Source organism: Andrena cerasifolii, chromosome 1, assembly GCF_050908995.1.
Source record: "Andrena cerasifolii isolate SP2316 chromosome 1, iyAndCera1_principal, whole genome shotgun sequence".
NCBI classification, from domain to species: Eukaryota; Metazoa; Arthropoda; class Insecta; order Hymenoptera; family Andrenidae; genus Andrena; species Andrena cerasifolii.
In genome coordinates this window covers 11,566,282-11,585,777 of record NC_135118.1, presented here as the reverse complement: position 1 = coordinate 11,585,777, position 19,496 = coordinate 11,566,282, and the positions used below count along the sequence as shown (strand labels likewise).

The following is a 19,496-nucleotide window of genomic DNA, read 5'->3' as shown; positions in this document are numbered from 1 at the left end:
AAAAGGCCTCCCACATGGTCCAGTAATCGATGAAATTGAGAAATCACGAGATAATATGCACTATGCCATGCACACACTTCACTGAACCGATGAATTTCTCAGGGCTAGACAAACTTTTAAGACACTCATGCATCATGCAACTTTCTGCGAGACTTTTAAAATTAGATTTTACTGTAAATTTCAGTGTTGGCGGTAAACTAATATTAGGGGCAAACGGAATCCAATTATTATTACTTCACTGGAATGATTAAACAGTGCATTAGAAACTTGTGGGAATATCAGTAACAGCGTGAATTTTTAATACTTTTTTCGGCGCACGATACGTGAAAGGGTTCGCAAGGGTACGCAAAGTGCTAATAAACAATGTCATCTTGCAATTTATAGCTTGCACGGGCTTTGAAGAAATGCCATTTCTGAACGCCATAGTGTCTTGATCCACGAAATGGATTTTCGGAGAGAAATCCGCGTGAGTCGTTGACCGACCGAGCCAAAGCATACCGTAACAAAAGCCTACCCTCTTATGTCAAACTCTCTCTCTAAACAAGTCACACGTATGCAAGTACGCAACACCTTTCAGCATTTCAACACATTTCAGAGTAGTTGCTGAGTTGGACGCTGTTCATGAACAGAGGTCGCTAAATTCAGTCCTCAAATTATGGTTCGGTAACACAGATTGGGTGGCGACACGAAGTCCCATAAGGTGATGGGTCTATTCTATACCTCGTCTGTGGTTTTGCTATGAATCCACGTTGGCAGTCCTCCCGAGTAGGCGCCATCTCGTATCTACTACTTCAACTAAATTTGTCAAGTGACTTGCTATGTATTATCGCCAATATGGCGGAACTCTGATTTGGAAATGTAGTCACGATTTTTCGTTTTTCGTTCTTATATGAGCAGATTTTGGCCTTGGAGAGGTTTCATTCGAAAGAAGAAGATTCAATGCGGAGCGCTCTGCTCACCGTTTGAGTCACAAAACTCTTTTAGTGACCTAAAAATGCTTGGATTCTGCGGGTATATTTTGTCGACTTTTGCTTTACTTTAGACACTGACATTATTACATATCAACACAATCTCGTTGAACCATGAGCAGAGCGCTCCGCATTGAACCTTCCTCTTTCGAATGAGACCTCGCCCAGCCCCAAATCTGCTCATATAAGGACGAAAAACGAAAAATCCCGAACCCATGTTTCGGGCCACATTGTGTCGGTATACAGCGCGCTGCATTACCCGTGTCTATCCCCTTAAGATGTCTTTAAGATATCTTTAACACGTCCATAAGACATCTAAAAGATATCTTTGTCACGAATCAGAAGGTTCAGATATTCAGACGTAAAACAGACGTAAAATGTACGTCTTTAAGATGTCGTGTGCTGTCTGGGACATATTGCTCAAATTTTCCGATTTGCTTGGGAGGAAAGAAAAATATTGGCTGTGATAAAGCGCTAGAATAGTTTCATGGAAATTTGTTAATTAATTTACGTCCTCAAGTAAATTTACGTATTTTTGTTCTTTGTCGTCAAATCATTTAATTTTTGTTATATCCTAAATCTTGAATATGTTTTTATGAGCTTTAATTTTGGAAAACTTTGTTCTTCATTCGTAAAAAACGCAAGTATTATTGGCGTAGCGAAGGGGGGCAGGGGTGGGCGCTTGCCCCCCCCCCCCTGACACAGGAAAAAAAATTAATCGTTTCTCCAAAATTAAATTAGTATATTACAAAGTAAAAATAAATTAAATTGTGAAGTATTTCCGCATTACACGACCCCGGTTATATTCGTTCCTACCTACGTATATAAATTGCAATAAAAATTGTTTCACTATTTATTCCCCCCCCCCCTCCCTCCAACCCCCTGAATGAAATTCTAGCTGCGCCCATGGCGAGTATGGCTAATAAAATTTTGATAGTAATCCACATGTTAGGTAATTCTGTAAATTGTAGTGTTTTACAAAATTCAAGACTAGTAATAGGAAAGCTTATTGTAATACTTATTTTATTAGATCGACATTCCTACTGCTCTCGCTCCAAAAACCGACACTGTGAATATGTACTAGTAATTGGAATAAAATAAATTGTGAAAGGAAAAGGATATGAAGAATAAATTGTAGATTCAATTTGTAAAACTAAAAATTGATATATTTTAAGAATATTTGCAACATTCTTTACGTATGTTTTTAACAATATATTTAAATAGTAGAAAAATTAGTATTATTGTGCACGGCAAAGTTATTCTAGATTAAGTTAAATACTTATTAAATCTAGCGCTCTTAAGATGATAATTTTAAAATTGTTTAAAACAAAATGCACTTCGCGAATCTAACATATGCAACTTAAATTAAATTTTATGAATAAGCAACAGGATTTCGCATATACGTTATGTAGGTCTTGTATAGTGGCAATACTTTATTATATGAGCCAGTAATCTGTTGTCAGAATTATACATAAGTACAAATTTAATTCGCTAATAGAACTTGCGTAAAGAAACAAAAATGTATTAATAAAAGTATATTTGTAAACTAATCACTTCAAAGATAATCATTTTTTTTTTATATACAATAAGTTTACACTATTGTACATATATACCTAAGTTACATGTACTTACGTATATTGTATATGTATATATTTGTGCGTTATATGCAATCACGAGAGTCCAAACGGTATAAACCACTTACAATTAGATTTCAAACATACGTTTATTAAAACTTTTTTGTTTTATCTTAAGAAACTCTATTAGTGAATTAAATTTCTACCTAAACTTGTTAGAAATATCCTCCACACACCGTACTTAGAATCACATGCCATTACCAATACTTATCTCTTATAGCAAAATAAAAACTTAACATTAGTCTTATGATAAACTTTCTTAATAATTTATGATGAATGCATTACAATTTTATTTTTTAATGAATCCATAATGAATTGCATTTGCGAAATAGGTATACATATTCTTAAATACCTGAGAAAGATTCCTGTCATTTTCATTTACTTATTTTACTCTGGGCCTTAGATTTTAAAAAATTCTATACAAAGGTATATTTCCAATTTCTCGTAACCCACAAGTTTGGATAATTTACAATTGACTAAAAAGATTGTATAATCCCTTTATAAATTTGTCACTTTGAACATAGCGAGGTTTTTACATACTTTATGCCAGTGGCGGATTTAAGAAAAAAGGCCCAGGTGGCAAGCGTTCTGAGGGGCCCATTTTTGGAGGAAAATGAAGAGGTAGTTTACTAAAAAAACGGGCAAAGTGTAATAGTACAGAAACAAAATAGTGTTGGTTAAAATTATTACTTTTTTTGAAGATAGAGCCCTAGGGGGGCCTTCTGGGCAGGGGCCCATTTTTCGGAAAAATGAAGAGGTAATTTACTAAAAACGGGTCAAGTGTAGTAGTACAGAGAAGAATATAGTGTTTGGATACCTATATCTAATCATAATTTTTTTTGGTCGTGGGGCCCTACCGGAGCCTTCTGTGCAAGGACCTAGGCGGCAACTGTTCATCAGCCGCCCTGTTAAATCCGCCACTGCCTTATGCCTTATAGAACATACACTCCAAATGATTTCATAATGTATTAGTAACTTGCAAATCAGGTACATGACATGGTGAATCATAAATATGTGAGACAATGAATTGCAGTAACTTATTACATACAAATAAATTTGAAATCTGTAGTAAGGTTCCTTATATAAACAACAGTTTACGTAGATCTTAACAATCAAAATTGTTTGCTACGAACTTAAATGCTATGAGTAATGAAATATTACTTAACTTGTACGCCAAGAAAATCAAAACCTTGCGGTACGCATACAGATTTTCATATCTCTACATAAGTAACAAAATAACACTTTCCACACTAGTACTTTCAGTTTATACTTATTGTAATATAATAGCTAGATAATAACAGCACCATTACTTATACGATATACGAAAGGAAGGCCTCTGCTTATTTAGAATATCCTTGAAATTGGTCGCGATCACAACTTCAGCACTTGACATATTGATATTCATGTAAATTTTATTTAGTCTTAATTGTTTGCACGTTATTTCTGACCAAATGTATAAAACCGATTATTCTATAATACTTAACGTCTCGAAAATTCTTTTACAGGATGCAGTAATAGAAAAAGTATGCGTGCTATATAATATCCTGCATTAAGCATTGAATATTACCACTGTAATAAAATTTGGGTCGTCCTCAACAGACAATTCTTTCATGTTACGTAGAGGCATTGTATATCACAGTAGATAATAAGCTTAAAATATAGAAAATATACATTTAATAGCGATTTCAAAATAGAGTAGAATTGTAAAGTGTATTTGAAGTAACTAGTCTGGTTCCTATAAAAAAAAATCCCGATTTGTATTCTCGTTTGTACAACGGCAAGATTGTAAACTGGACCTATGAATAGAAAAAGTAGAGTCGAAAAAAATAAATACGTATGAAAACTCGACAATAACTATTCGTAGTAGGAAGTGTATAAAATATTCCACAGAATGGCAGCTGCCATGAGTCCGGTGTACGTAATAATGCTGGTCCACCATACAGCTTTCTCCCACGTTTTCACTTCTAGATTACGAAGGACATTTATCCCTACGAGTAAACCAGCGATGGCACCAGCAAAGTGAGCAACGTATCCAACTTGGTCGTTAGTCTCTAATACATAGCGATTGTAGATCGCTTGTCCGATGTCGACAGAAGTGACCACGAGGAATACTAACAATTGCAAAACAGCAAATTCCATTTGCGACCAGTTCATTACTATGGTTGCTACATGAGCAGTAATTAACGCGTACACTCCGCCCGACGCGCCTGCGAGATATACATGAGGATCCGATACAGACGTGCCGAGCGATCCCGCTAGCACACCTGCTACGTATATAATCAAGACTCGCCACCATTTGTGCACCATTTCCAGCGGAATGCCTAACATTATTTGCACAAGTAGATTTACCATCAGGTGCAGTACGCTGTTTAAAATAAAATTCATAATTAACCAATCATACGATTACTAGACTGCGGATGTTTATGCACGTATAATATGTCGTAATATGCAACACACATGCAACAGATATGCAAAATTCAAAGTGCATGCTTTCTCCATGTTTATATGCTCTAAGACAAAACATATGAGAAATATGCAAGAAATGTGCAAATAATATACAAAGAATATGCAATATGCATTATGCAAAACATATGCAGTAATATGCAAAATAAAAAAGTATAATTTTGGATTTCTCTAACGACAAAACAAATTTCTGTCTAGGTTCCATTACTTTAATCTTTTGCCTATAAAAATATGCATTAGCATGAACATCCGCAGTCTAACGATTACGCTTCGTAGGATAAAAGATATGATACTTACCCAACATGTACGAACATGTACGTCAAATACCTCCACGCTTGGTACCTCTTGTGGGGATTATAAATAAACAATGTAGCTGCTGGTCCCTCCACTGATGGCGACTTGTACACAATGACATCGCATAGAAATAACGTGATTTCCAATACCGATATGATTATCATTGCCAGCGCCGGAGGTTTGCAAGTGTATTCCTCTTCGTACTGTCCGTCAGGAAAGTCACTGGATCTTAGTTGCAGAAGCGTTGGCCTCTGCGGTACCATAGAATGTACGTATCGCTGCACGAGGTGACCGAAAACTCCTTGCATATCTTTCCTGTGAATCTGAAGGAAAATCAGTCGCGTGTATTGCCTGCTCGACGGAAAACTAATGAAGCAAGCGAAATGAATGTACCATGGCTATAAATTCTGGATAGTCTAGGTATCCCGAGTCGTCTAAATCCGCTTTGTGCATAATTGTGTGGACAACTCTAGTTGGAATATCATTGGAGTAACCGGAAGTGTGGATCATAGCTTTCAGTTCTTGATACGTGATCCTTCCGTCGCCATCGAGATCGTACTTCTCGAATATGGCTTTCCAATGCTGAAAAAGTCAGTTAAATCAAGGATCGACCTATCGTTATACTTTCAACGCACAGGTTGCGCTGGGAATTTTAAGTGGCGAATTTTAATCCTTACGCAATGTAGCATTTACAAGGATTATTAAAAACTGATAACGAAAATAATAAGATAAAAGTAATCACTTCTTACAGCGTTATTATATTGTAGGGGTATCGTTATACCCGGTTCACCCTCCTGATTGTTCGACATCCTTGTCAGCTTGAAACCTCTGTAAAATGTGTGAAGGAAGAAAATTAACAGAACTGCTAATATTTATGGTGAAGTAAACAAATTTCATTGTCCGTCGTAAATTATTCTGCTTTCCTTATTCGTCCTAGTATCGACTAAAAAATTGATAAAGCAAACAAAACAGCATCGATTGCGAGTGGATGTTAATGACAAAAGTATGATGTACCTTTACGCGATAGATCGGTGAATCGAGCACCGACCGAGAACACTAGTGTACAACACGGAACAAAGGTCCCTGTGGTGAGCAAAAGTCGTACACCAATCACTGATCGAATCTCTGGTAGAGCAGATTTTATTTAGCAATATTTATTTGACATTACACACCTTCTGTTTTATCTTATCGGACCGATGTACACATCGTCTAGGTAAAACGATAAAGGAAACTAAGGCAGAATCGATGAGAAATACATGGAAATTCTGGGTTCACTTCGCGCGCTTGTGAGAATTATTATTTTCCTTAGTACCTGCAGAATCGGCGAAAATCCTGGTCGTTTTAATGAAGCGGAATTATGTTCGAATCGATTTCCCCCCTCAGCCTATCATCGCATTACGATCCGAAAGTCTTGTGTGGTCTTGTGTGTCGCTCGTGTCATCGGGTATAACGGGATACAATAGGTTTGAGAGAACTACACGCCTGTAAAGTCGCCAGCGTCGCAACAGGTGAACTCGAGCGGCCAAGCGTCGCACAAATAGAGAAAGTACCGCAAGATGTACGGTAGAATGTTACAATCGTTTCTCTTACCGATTGTCGACACGGTCCCCCAATCCTTCAGTTATATCTGGATTAATCGTTTTGGTGTGTAATAAAATTATAGCTACCCGATCATTCTATAAATAGAAATATATATCTTGTACCTTTTACTGAGTACGATTGCACATAGTTTGACAGGAAGAGAATATCATTCATGAATTGAAATTTATCGTTATCGACAGAGATGCTACGGGCAGTATCTGATCACTGAATAACGCGCATCGCTAACGGTATCGGGAATTCTGCTTTGATGACTCATTTAACTAGCCCAATGAATCACGAAATACACACGTTGATATTTCGCGGTAAGTATTAAACGCTTATCTTTCTGTATGTGGAATTGTATTTGCGGCTAGTTATTTGCAAAAGTCACAAATTCATAAGTGCTTAACCGTGTTTAACATCGTAGGATGAGGTATAAGGTGGACTTAACATCTGGTGTTAGTTTTTGTCACACCATTCGGCAGTTCGCGAGCCTGTGTTACCATTTTCGCATAGCATCGACTATTATCAATTCAGAATGTAATAAAACTGCAGCTGTAGTAGCAGTAATAATTAAAACATGATATTACGTTGGCATTAAGGAAAACAATGCGATCGTATCTTTATCAGTTTATTCACGTTTCGCGTAACATATTACGTCCATCCCATACCACAAACGAAGTGCAATACAATTTTAAATCACGAATGAAAAATCAGTGAGAAAGGAAAGTCATTTTCAGTCGAGTTTGGTAGGCTTTTATTGAGCTTGTTTTGTTTATTTTTGAAAGTGAAACTTGTTAACGGTGTTAGCCCCGGTGCACACGAACGGCATGCGTGATTTTGCAGCCGCGTCAATATACCGCGTTGTGTTCTAAGTAGGTAACAGTACACCGTTGCATGTACACCGTTCTTAAGTAAAATGATATTCCTTTTTGTCACGTGTCTTCATTTCTTTGATCACAGTAAGACTTAGATCATATATACAGCAGCATTTTCAGTACAATAAAATGGGTATCGCATAATACAGGGTGTCTTCGAACTATCGTTCGAAAATGTACCTAGCAGTAAATTGCAGATTTTTCTTCCGATATCGGTTTCGTTTGCAGATTTTCTGATTATAAATTAAAATAGATATAAATAGAATAGATTTTATCTGATTTATATCGGCACGCTGCGCGACGTCTGGCGGCTTACTGTGACGGTAACTTGCAAATGAATCTTAAGCTTGAACGTAAATGCCTACATCTTATACTATGTGTAAAGCAGAAAGTGTTTCGTATGCGTGTGTGTGTTTGTCTGTCGCCTAAAAACTTTCGAACGGTAAACTTGGGGGTCAAGAAATGTACCTCAGCTTGTTATGCCTAGCTAATCCACTATTTTCACAAAAAAATAAATAAAAAAAAATGTTTCTCTTTTATAAAATCAGAATCTAAATTTCGGGCGAAGCCGAGTGGTAAAGCTACTTAGTATATTACAGAGAAAAACTTCAATGAATGTTATATTTATTTCAGATTTTTGGAAGCGGGGTTTCACGTGGAAAACTGAAAAATAGTAATTTATTTTTAAGTTTTTCATTGTAACATCGTGTGTCTTAATCTAGAATTTTCTTAAAAAGTCCGAACCTTTCGAAGTAAAACTGCGGAAGCTTATTAATACGATTAATACATAATAATATATTAATATATTCTATGCGAGATCGGACTTCTCTTCGCGTACTTACGGTTGCAGAATTTTTCCACTCTATTACGATATTTCAATCACACTGTTATATAATAATATATATGTATAGTTAGTTATTTATCGAATGGATGTATATTTATATATAGTATATTTTCATTTGTATCTATAGGATGTCCCCGAACTGGTCGCAACCCTCAAGAGCGTGAAAAACATATTTTGATTTGGAACTCTTTTTAAAAAAAAATGACCTTGAATGTTACACTAAGCTCTTATAGTACAACGACGAATGAAATGAATCATCGTGGAAAAATAAGTCGAAATTGTATAATACCTAGAATACCTAGCTGTTTTAAATCGGGGCATTGTTTTCCTGAAAAGTGATTCTAATTATTTCATTAGTCAAGGGCACCCATTCCTGGCGGATTTTCAAATTTCACATTCTGGAAACGAAAGTTTATTGTACAGTTTCGATTTATTTTCGTTCAAAGACTTATTTCATCTATACGTACCTACTGTGCCCGGATGGAAAGAAGTCGGTTGCAATGTCACAGGGGCAAGAGAGGTCCTTCGCTCGCATTGGCTCCCGCCGCCCGTGTCCCGTTTGCTTACTGCGGATTCGTCGACGTTGTCGCGCCGGCCAATAGGGATATACTATTCGGACCCTGGAGTTTCTCGACCGACTTCTTTCCATCCGGGCACAGTACATCATATTTACTGTTGCGGTGTACCAATTTCTAGTCAGATTTTAAACTGGATTTTCTCGAAAACAAAGTCTCGTAAGGAATTATTTTCTACAGACTTATTTCTTCACGTAGAATCACCCTCTTTCGTATTGTACTACCAGTTCGGTGACATTGTGTATGTGGTTATAATAAAGTTCGAACTCGAGATAAGGAACAAATGGTGAATTTTTTTCTTCAAATTAATAATACAAAGTTGTATGAAAGAGGGGGAAAATACAGATTACATACGTTTACATCATGTAATCTAAACATTCTAAACTTACGTAAATCAAGACGGGCAATGCAAAACAACAGTTGTATAGCTAATAGCTACATATTAGTCATTTATCTTACGAAAGAATGTTACTGAATAATGCAACAATCTGACATTATCTGATTATTACGCACAAATAACCAGTCATACCTACTTGCAATTTCTATTTGCCTATTCTGTCGATTAGTTTTGCATGCTTAATTGTGCACTTTTAACACACAGTAATTCAATGTATGTCTGAGAAAACCCAGGAACATGATATGCAAAATTAAGGAGATAGCCGCGAAGGTTATTTCAAGGTCTCTTTTGTTATATAGCATTAAATTCGCATCAACTAAAACAACCTATACAGGAAAATATGCAGAATTGTTATAAAATAATTAGTAATCGTGAAATCTCAAAAGATAGGGTAGACCTGGGGTCGAATGTAACGCGTTAAATATCTCAAAACATATAATAGATATTCACACTTTTAGATACCTATATGATAAAAAATGGCATTTGGAATGTACACATCCATGTCCTAAAAGTAGGTATAGATACGCAATAGACATATATAGTCAACGAAATAACTTTTCGGTATCGAAAGTTACTTTTTAAAGTAACTTTTTTCTTACTGAATTAAAATGGTAATATAAATACTCCCTTTGCAAATATATGCTTTTTCTTCTTTTTAAAATTTATAATGTAAGTTGAAAAGCATGGTCGGGGACGATTGTAACATCGGCAGTCGGTGTCGGTTGTACCGCAACAGAACTGAATAATGGGTCGAACGAATTTTTACCATCAACGTCTCGTTCTGATTTAAGCAATGAAACTGTATCAACAGAAAGTGAACAAATAAATCCACCTGAAAAATTCAGGCCAGAACATTCCGTGCGAACATTTCGTAAAGCTCCTCCTCGAAAGGTTTCGAATAGCCGTAAAAAGAAAAGGAAGTCTATTATATCTCTGCACCGATATTTCTGAAAGACAAAAGATTAGAACAGAACATAAAGAAAAGCAAGAGAAAAAGAAAAATGAAGAAAAATATAGGGCAGGAATTTAAAGGAAATAATTCTTTTAACAGCTATAAGAAAAGGAATACCACTGTCCAACAAAATTGAACTTTTTTTGTGATTAATCAACCTAAACACCCCATACTGTAAGTCAACTAACCCCGATCATTTATTATTAAAAAAACACTAAAATACCATAATTGTTGTCATATTGAGTCAATTTTAATAATTTAATCAGATAGCCAAATGTATGCCCTATCAAATACACTAACCGGTTTAATGATGTTTCGTTCACATAATTTATTAAAAATCACAAACTGAAAAACTGGCTTACCAGCCCCGGTTTCCCCTACACGTGTACTAACTCCGGAACGCTCGTGAAAGATTCACGTAAAACATAGCCATCTTTATTATGCATAAGTGTTCCGTCTGCGAAAGCTGACTCATCAATAGGATGCAGAGATACTTCACGGCTACGTTTCATTTCTAACTGAAAAATGCTGAAAAACAACTGGCTTCACGAGTCCACAGATTACCTGAAGCGATGCAAATATATACATATGCACATATACATTATACACGTGCAGGTCCCCCTAGCGTGTGTATCACCGGTTGCCAAGCTACATGAGAATCGATAAACAACGCGCTTGGGACCGTCAACGGTTCACTTTGAACGGTATGAACATTCGTATCAGTACCCAAAAGTACTTTGCCTCGAGCACGTCGAACAATGTCGGCCAAAATACGTAACAAAAAAATTGCTGCCAATTACAGAATCAAAGATCCTGTTAGCAACTTCAAGTTGAGGTAATAGTTCATTGCACGCTTGCCGCTGTAAAAATATAATGGCTACCGGGAAGTTCATAAAAATCAGTATCCCTACATCATTCGCCACTGTTTTCTCTGCCTAGTGGCGGGAAACGGTGTCGATCGGAATTAGATCCCGGCCATCTGGCAGAAATTGTTTCCACCATCTAAATTGCGTTTACCTTTCCGCTTGTTTATTGTTTCAGAGTCAAAATCGTACAGCAAAAACCTCTGCTCGCGGAGTTACTGGGGAACGAAGGCGATACCAGGGACTCGAATTTCCTTGAGGAGGAGGATCGTATTTTTAGCTGGCAGGAAAAAATTTTCAGCCCGTTCGAGGTGAATTTTTACGGCGACGAGAACAATTGCCTGACAGAATGTCAGAAGTCGTATTACCGAAGCATCAAGGAGGCAAACATAGAAGGTTCGCAATTGTATACGTACACGCGGAACGATTCCTATTACATGGACAACGAATTGTTAACGAGGCCCTGTAAGACCAAATTGTCAGCCAAGAATGAAACGGCATTACCAGCCTTGCAGAATCGCAAGCCTTTCCCAGAACGGTATAATAAAATGGTCGTGGATGATAGACCTACCGAAACAAGGATTCGAACCAATCATTACCTTTACATGGAAAGATCCAGGATGTATGTCATGGTTGATTTGTCTCGCCGAGATAAAATGTCCATCGATCCCGATGGGGATTCTGAGACAATGCTGTGCGTTATTACGCACGACGAGTCGCGCAGAATTTTATCCGTTAATCCTGATTTCACGAACGACTGCTGTTACACCGTCGCGAATTCCAGCGGTGTTGAATTCAATTATTGGATTGTGCATGCTTCCGAGAAGCAGTCGCCGTTGGAATTACAACAGCAACACCGCGAATCGCAACGTGTAAGTATACATATGTACATAAATGTATTAATACGTGTTCGTGGACTGATCCTTCGGTCGATGCGTGTGTGTGTGTGTGTGTGTGTCTTCAATTTGGATTAAATTCGATAGCGAATTAATTTAAAGTTCGCTTCATATTAAAAGATATGCATAGCTTTCAATCGTTGATTATTCAAATTAGTTACCCAAAGTCGCCGTTAAAATTTAATCATGTTAGTCGAAATTAAAATCAATCCTTTTGAAGATGCTTATGAGCGAATAGCGATCGTCATGCAGTAGACCGCGTGCGACGAACGCCTCTCGGTGTTCAATGCGCATACATATTCATATGTGTAGTATAAGTATATGTGTGAAATGATTCCCTCGAACGGAATATGCCAAGCGTTAAAATCTAGAACTTTTTTGCATCATTCTCTTCTTAGCGAAAATATTGCAGTAAATGTTACACGTATACTTACCCTACGTAGGAGATGTCGGAGATCTGCCTCATCATTCTCTGCGGATAAAACATGTTTCCCGACTTTTGACAGAAAGTTGTCAACAACATTCATAATCTTTCTTTCACCACCAATGACTACACTAAATTGATTTTCAGTTGTTTTATTTTGCACTTCGTTGAAACACACCCGGAGAACATACACGTTTCCACGTTTAGGCGTTTATTGGTGATCATTTTATTACACAGAAAAATAATTTTTTAATATGTAAATTATTTAAAAGTATCGTTAAAGATGATTTAACCAACTTAACCAGTGTAGTACCAAAGACCAACTGAATATTGTAGTGGTGAATGGCTGCTTCAAGACTGTCTCCCACACGTGCCCAGTCATATTCACACACGTAAACGCCGTATATATGCCTACGTATGGTTTGTACATGCACCGTGGTGGTGGAGCACTGCTGTCATCTAAACACGCAAAACCAGCTTTTATACAATTTCCGGGTAGCATCGTCATACAGTATATCTGATACTTCAAATGAATTTTCTTAATAATATTGAGTTACTTGGTGAAAAAGCCACATTCATTAACTATTAAATGTAACACTGCCAACTATTATTTAAAGTGTAGTTCAGTGGCGTATTTAGTGTAAACAGTGCCTAGGGCAAGCGTAGAATTTGCGCCTACCCCACCACCCCCCTCCCCCCATGCATATCATTCCAACTCCATTTTTTCCGTTCTACTTCGTTGTTAAAAGTGTTCATCACACAAAACATTTTATATAGAATTTAGATAATTCTTTTAAAGAAAGTGGAGCTGAAGGGCGGAAAAGAAGAAAGTTGGAGGTAAATGAAGCCGAAAAGTGCAGCAAGTTTTTTTCGATGGTTCTCTAAAGAGGCATGCGAAGCACACGAATAACAAACGTAAATTACTAATATTAACCATCCAAATAAATTTTTTCAAGACACACTATTTCTTTCGGTTTTCTGCGCTCCCCGGTATTGGGGCCCAGGGCACGAGCCCAACTTGCCCCACCCTAGATACGCTACTTATTATATTATGTTACTATATATAGAGCTGCTTCATTTGAGTTGGGCAATATTTAAATTACTAGGAGTAAACATTTATCCACTAAATAATTAAGATGATGAACCGAGTCTTTTATTTATTTGCATTAATATATCCATAGATCTATTAATTATTTGTTATTCGTAATAAACTCTATTTCTGTAATAGAATAATTTTTTGCAGTGTTAATATATATATTGAGCTGTAAATTACAGTATTTTGTCACTATTTAACTTTCGATACAGGAAATCGAGGAGCGATTGATGCGGAAAGGTGCAGAAATATCTCATGGTTTGCGGCTAACGGCTCCAGATGTATGCAAGATCTTTCTGAAATTCGATATTCTGTCCGTTCATGATTTTCTTTTTGACGGACTTTGCGTTTCGTACTACATTGATTTGCCAGAACACTGGAGCACAGATCAGAACAACAGATTATTCGGTAGAACTCAAAGATGTAATTTAAAGAATCATTCGGCACACTTTGGTTACGCCGCAGAGATATCGTTGGATTTTGAGTTGCCAGATGTGTCTGATCCAAAAGAAATTTTACCATCTTGGCCTCGATTGTTATTCGCAGTTATATCTCTTGATAATTGGTCGAGGTAATCTCTTTCAGTTAAATATCTAAGTTATCATATATAGTTTATTACTGAGCATAACATACCATTAACTTCTAACTAACAATAACAGATGATGTATAGAACATTTTAAATTATCTTAGATACCGTACAGAAGGTTACGCAGCTGTACCATTGCCTGCATTGCCTGGTTCGTACGAACTGACTGTTCCAACTTGGCGAGCGACGGGAAGCATTATTAATTCCCTTAGAAGATTTTTCACAGGTGGTACCTATGAACTGGACGATATAACTTACTGCGGTGTCCCTTCAGGACACATAGGTAAGGTATTAGATAAGTCGCAATTAAAAGTTACACCGAGTGGTTATATAAAGCTAGGCATGAATGTCATTCACCAAACGCACACATCTGTTAAACATGACGATCGGTTGAATTACTTTGAAAGATTAAGTACGGATAAATTTATGACAAACATAGAGAACATTTTTGAACAGTTCAAAGCGGCTAGGGAGCGTATGATACAAGTTAGAAATCTAAATGTCTAATCGTTCGTAATTGAATGATCAATTAGATTTAGTAGTGCAAGCTGACTTTATTTAAATATAAATGATGACCTGTGATATATGAATAATAATAGGTTTTATTCAGTGCAAAAAGATGACCTGTGATATTTTGCTAATACTTGTATGTAATAGGTTTTTAATATACTCATTCGTGTAATTAAATTATGTATAAATACATTACAAGCACTTGGCAGATATCTATACATGTTTCCTGAAGCTTAGGATTTTATCACTAACTGTGGTTTCGTGATAATGCGGAATCAACTTATTTCGTGGTAACTAGTAACCGTGATTACGATTACATAACAATTAGGTGCAACGCGCATTGTATTTATAAAATACAAGTAAACTGAAAGGGAGGGACATTTATATTTGTAAGTAACAAAACCTTTCCGTATTGAAAATTGTACATTAAGAAGTTACTAATACACCATTCTAGGGAATTAATCAGCGTGGCGTGGAAACAGCTACCAGCGTAGCTATTTTAGAGTGGGGACGGCTACCCACGTCCACGCATGCGCGCGATGACGTCGCGACCGTCGAACCAATCAACGCCAAGGTGAAAATCGTAGGAAAATTCACCGAAGTCAGCGCCAAACCAAGCCAAGTGGAGTAAGCCAAGTGAGGCCGTGACCAACCAGCGTCGCTGGGGAATCTGTTGTCGACGCTGGTTGGCTACGGCTTCACTTGGCTTGGCGCCGTTTTGTTTTTCATCTAGGTGTTGATTGGTTCGCGTTCACGCCACTTGGCTTGACTTGGCGCTGGCAAATTTTCCAGCGATTTTCATCTTGGCGTTGATTGGTTCGACGGTCGCGACGTCATCGCGCGCATGCGTGGGCGTGGGTAGCCGTCCCCACTCTAAAATAGCTACGCTGGTAGCTGTTTTCCACGCCACGCTGGAATTAATATTATTTTTTTTTCAAATGTAGGTAATATAATTAATAGCGAATTCGGTAACTCGCACTGACTCGGCACTGGTGCCAACAAATGACTTGAATTGGTTGTTTCTGATAGAAACGAAGATAGCTCTATAAGAATCAACCAATTCAAGTCATTTTCTGGAACCAGTGCAGAGTCAGTGAGTTACCGAATTCCGCTATAAATGATGCAACTTGTACATACAGATGCATTTTAAATGTGAATGCATAGGATAAGTAGAATTTTAGATAAAATATAAAAAGCTTATTCGCATTATTCAAAGTGTATTTTATATTATCATTTTGCATTCCATAAAATTTACTATACGACAATGGTAATTTATAAAACAGCTTTTTCGATAATTCATGGTCAGTTATATTTACACAGCTTTAGTGTGCATTACACTTAATTAGGTATTTAAATAACAGTTTCAGTAATTTGCTACTACTTTTATCAATCTTTCACGTATAACAAAGCTACATAAAAATAGAAAAAGAATCGGGAGAAATCTGATACTGTGTTTATGAAGTATATTTAAGAACTAAAAGACTAGAGTAAAAGTGCGAACGCATTTCCTAGAGGCATTTAAATCACTGCTTCTTTTTTGCAGCTTTTATTGCTTTCGATTTCTGCTTCTCTCCTCCAGATAAGAATGATGTTATGACTTCTGACATTTCTGGCATATCGTAATTGGTCAGATTATTCAATTGCTCCATTTCCTGCACAAAATATACGGAAATGCAAACGAATGTTGAAACTGAATATTAAAATAATTTAAAATAATAATTATTATGCTTAAATTGTTCACCAACCTTTCGAGTTTCAGGATCGTTCATGATTTTTGGTATGATCATGAGTAACAATAATGGCAGAATCATCATCAAGACCTGTAAAAAATTACAAAGCAATAAATCAAATTTTTTATTACTATTCTTCCTGAATATTTACAAACTAATAAAACAGCTATCGTACCATTGAGTTAAATAAGAAGTCTGTTATTTTCCATTGTTCTCTAACTTGGAAATAACGGAACGGTGTAAGTGGCCTCATCTTCAGTGGATATGGAACCTGAATTACTTGTGAGGTTTGAATTAAATTCACTTTCCGGGCTCTGAATTTCCCTTTTGAGTTAATTTCTACTCGTACTGGTTCGTAAACACAGTTTGGATTTACAATCTCGATTACGTATGATCCAGATGGTACATTTGAGATAATAAATGTTCCATCCTCTCTAGCAAAAGGAGTATATTTCAGGTATACAAGAATAAGGAATTAAACCTTGAACAACATACTTGTAAGTAACAAACATAGCAAAGAACACTTTGCATTTTCCATAGATTCTATAACTTGCGGTAACATTAATAGCTTATAATAAGCTTAACACACTCAGTGCTACTAACAAGGCGAGTACACCAGGTGGTAGACACCAATTTTGATAAGATCATGCTGAATCTATGTCGAAAATAAGTAAACAGGTGTCCGAGCGTTTGTGCCAATGGGCCTTAATAACAGATATTTTCATGGAAATTATTAAAAATTTCATAGTGGCCGTAGGGTTTTAATGGGTAAAAATCCAACACTACTCTGGTGCCCCAGGGGGATTCCCCTCTGAAGGAAGTTGGGGTGCCTTTCAAAGATTTCTCTAAGTTAAAAAAATAATTTATAAAAAAAATTTATAATTTTTTTTTTAACGTGGAGACATTGTCAAAAGGCCCCCCGACGCCTCCAGAGGGGAATCTCCCATGGGCGCCACGGTAGTGTGGGATTTTTACCCACTAAAACCCTAAATTTTTAATAATTTACATGTAAATATCTCTATTATTAAGGCCCACTGGCAGAAACGCTCGGACACCTATTTACTTATTTTCGACATAGATCGATCGTGCCAAGCCTCATAAAAAGCGGTGTCTACTACATGGTGTCCTCCCCTTGTAAGCTTTATCTAAACAATTGAATCGACACCACGTCTGCAAGTGAGTAATGTGAAATATATTAACGGAACTCTAACCTCGACAGAATTTATGAAAAAAAGACGTTACTGAAGAGTAAAGTATAGTGAAGACTAGTTTGATGTATGATAATCATTTTGGTTACTTACTATTTACATAGAAGCAACTGCTCAATCTCTAATATGTAGACATTGTGAGGATAAATTTACCTTAAGAAACCGTAGTGTTCCCCACCATTAGCCATGACGTGGGTTATAAGCTGCCATCCGTTCGAAGCTCCGTTTTCCCATGGGAAAACTTTCCCCTCGATAACGTACAAATCTGTTGATACGTCCTCGTCATTTTCAGCAATAACATATTTATCTGACACGCTGACAATAATAAAAAATAGGAGAACACCAGTTTTGTACACAGTCATATTGAATGTGTCTATTCCATACGCCAGAAGTTGCCTGAATACTGAACATCTCCAATCAGTGTCGCCAACTCAGATTTGTGAAAATCCGTAGAGAAATGTTCAACATTCCGTAGAATTCCGTACATCCCCCTTTGAAAAATCCGTTGATCTACGGATTTTCTTCATAAGTGTTACTTATTACATGTAGGAAAGAAGCTAATTCCCTTGCTTTCATGGAAACCGTCCTTTCCCAAGTCCTTTCTAGAAATCTTATATTTCGACCCTCCCCTTCCATTCTCAAAAAAATTATTGTCACAACAAATATTCATAAATTACGAAAAAAGTTCACGCGCAAAAGTTGTGAAATCGACTTTTACTAATTCCACTTGAGTACAAGAGATTTTCCCAACAATAATGTTTCCCCGAAAGTCGTTTTTCGCCAAAGACTTTCGTCCTGACGTAAATTCGCGGAAAGGAATTAAAAAAGTTCACATGCAAAGATTCTGAAATCAACTTTGCTAATTCCTATTGTACTCGTTCAAATTGCAGGGTGGTAGAAAAGCTCTTGTAGTGAAGTGGAATTTAGCGACCTGCAGTAAATCGGCGGTTTGGATCGTAAAATCAATGGCAACAGATGTCGCTATTAGTCGTTACAAAAAAAAGTGATTCTTTTGCTGATTATAGGTTACTAACTCATGAGAAAGGTAAAAAATCCGTAGATTACAGTTTACAATCCGTAGATCCGTAGATAAAGTAAAAAATCCGCATGTATCGATGGCGTTGGTGGCGCCTAGAATTCCCTAGAATTCTCCCACTGCGCATAGCTGCACGCAATGGTGATTGGTGGTTCATACGGTGAACGTATAAACTGCATAACCTGATTGGAGTATTCGAATTCGAACAACTACGCATGCGCACATTATGTGCATTTCACTTTAAACATCTGCCATTTTGTCCCAGATTAATATTTTATAAAACGGAACGATCAAAGACTAGATAAACTATTGGACTAACTAAATCATCTTCGTTTCTTTATTTCAGATAACCCAGTTCCGAAGAATGTTGGTCACCGCAAAACGTGCTTCTAAAAACAGCTTCCGGGAAATCAGTTGTAATTGCGCAATAACTAAATATTTTTGTACCAACACATAATGTAATAACCTGTTAAAGTGTCCCTCGTCTGAATACAAACACCATTACACAAAAATATGCATGTACTTTCTGAAATAAATTCCCAAAGAATTGATTGTTTTTCTACT

The 19,496-nt window shown here is 36.8% G+C and overlaps 3 protein-coding genes across 9 annotated transcripts; 1 reads left to right on the top strand and 2 right to left on the bottom strand.

Annotated features, from left to right (window-relative positions):
* Positions 1-2,107: 2,107 nt before the first annotated feature.
* Rho-4 (rhomboid-4) lies at positions 2,108-13,185 on the bottom strand. Of its 6 annotated transcripts, none has more exons than XM_076811683.1 (5): positions 12,780-13,185; positions 6,109-6,187; positions 5,753-5,941; positions 5,363-5,682; positions 2,108-4,967 (listed from the first exon to the last, which is right to left on the bottom strand). In XM_076811683.1, exons 1-5 carry the CDS (start codon positions 12,866-12,868, stop codon positions 4,457-4,459), a joined length of 1,188 nt encoding a protein of 395 aa, XP_076667798.1. In that variant the 5' UTR covers positions 12,869-13,185; the 3' UTR covers positions 2,108-4,456. The 6 variants fall into 6 exon arrangements, with proteins under 6 accessions (XP_076667798.1, XP_076667842.1, XP_076667807.1 ...); XM_076811727.1 differs by lacking the exon at positions 12,780-13,185 and adding an exon at positions 12,049-12,071; XM_076811692.1 differs by lacking the exon at positions 12,780-13,185 and adding an exon at positions 7,027-7,780.
* Positions 11,133-19,382, top strand: Mks1 (Meckel syndrome, type 1). 2 transcript variants are annotated; one of them, XM_076811670.1, is made up of 5 exons: positions 11,133-11,421; positions 11,628-12,321; positions 14,075-14,433; positions 14,553-14,731; positions 19,279-19,382. In XM_076811670.1, the coding sequence occupies exons 1-5, from the start codon at positions 11,345-11,347 to the stop codon at positions 19,323-19,325; spliced, it is 1,356 nt and encodes a 451-aa protein (XP_076667785.1). In that variant the 5' UTR covers positions 11,133-11,344; the 3' UTR covers positions 19,326-19,382. The 2 variants fall into 2 exon arrangements, with proteins under 2 accessions (XP_076667785.1, XP_076667776.1); XM_076811661.1 differs by lacking the exon at positions 19,279-19,382 and having other exon boundaries at positions 11,140-11,421; positions 14,553-15,171.
* Positions 16,156-18,309, bottom strand: Emc7 (ER membrane protein complex subunit 7). The gene is made up of 4 exons (XM_076807982.1): positions 18,050-18,309; positions 16,864-17,122; positions 16,704-16,778; positions 16,156-16,610 (listed from the first exon to the last, which is right to left on the bottom strand). Exons 1-4 carry the CDS (start codon positions 18,256-18,258, stop codon positions 16,482-16,484), a joined length of 672 nt encoding a protein of 223 aa, XP_076664097.1. The 5' UTR covers positions 18,259-18,309; the 3' UTR covers positions 16,156-16,481.
* Positions 19,383-19,496: the final 114 nt, after the last annotated feature.

What these genes read in the sequence shown, in the direction of transcription:
- Emc7 (XM_076807982.1), bottom strand. Translation starts at nt 18,258, where the DNA reads ATGACTGTGTACAAAACTGGTGTTCTCCTATTTTTTATTATTGTCAGC. An exon ending in ACTTCTTATTTAACTCAATG is followed by an intron (nt 16,779 to 16,863) that starts GTACGATAGCTG and finishes AATTTTTTACAG; the next exon opens with GTCTTGATGATGATTCTGCC. An exon ending in ACGATCCTGAAACTCGAAAG is followed by an intron (nt 16,611 to 16,703) that starts GTTGGTGAACAA and finishes TATTTTGTGCAG; the next exon opens with GAAATGGAGCAATTGAATAA.
- Rho-4 (XM_076811683.1), bottom strand. Translation starts at nt 12,868, where the DNA reads ATGTTGTTGACAACTTTCTGTCAAAAGTCGGGAAACATGTTTTATCCG. An exon ending in TCCGACATCTCCTACGTAGG is followed by an intron (nt 6,188 to 12,779) that starts GTAAGTATACGT and finishes CACATTTTACAG; the next exon opens with AGGTTTCAAGCTGACAAGGA. An exon ending in ATCCAGAATTTATAGCCATG is followed by an intron (nt 5,683 to 5,752) that starts GTACATTCATTT and finishes ATTTTCCTTCAG; the next exon opens with ATTCACAGGAAAGATATGCA.
- Mks1 (XM_076811661.1), top strand. Translation starts at nt 11,345, where the DNA reads ATGTCGGCCAAAATACGTAACAAAAAAATTGCTGCCAATTACAGAATC. An exon ending in GTTAGCAACTTCAAGTTGAG is followed by an intron (nt 11,422 to 11,627) that starts GTAATAGTTCAT and finishes TTATTGTTTCAG; the next exon opens with AGTCAAAATCGTACAGCAAA. An exon ending in AACACCGCGAATCGCAACGT is followed by an intron (nt 12,322 to 14,074) that starts GTAAGTATACAT and finishes CTTTCGATACAG; the next exon opens with GAAATCGAGGAGCGATTGAT.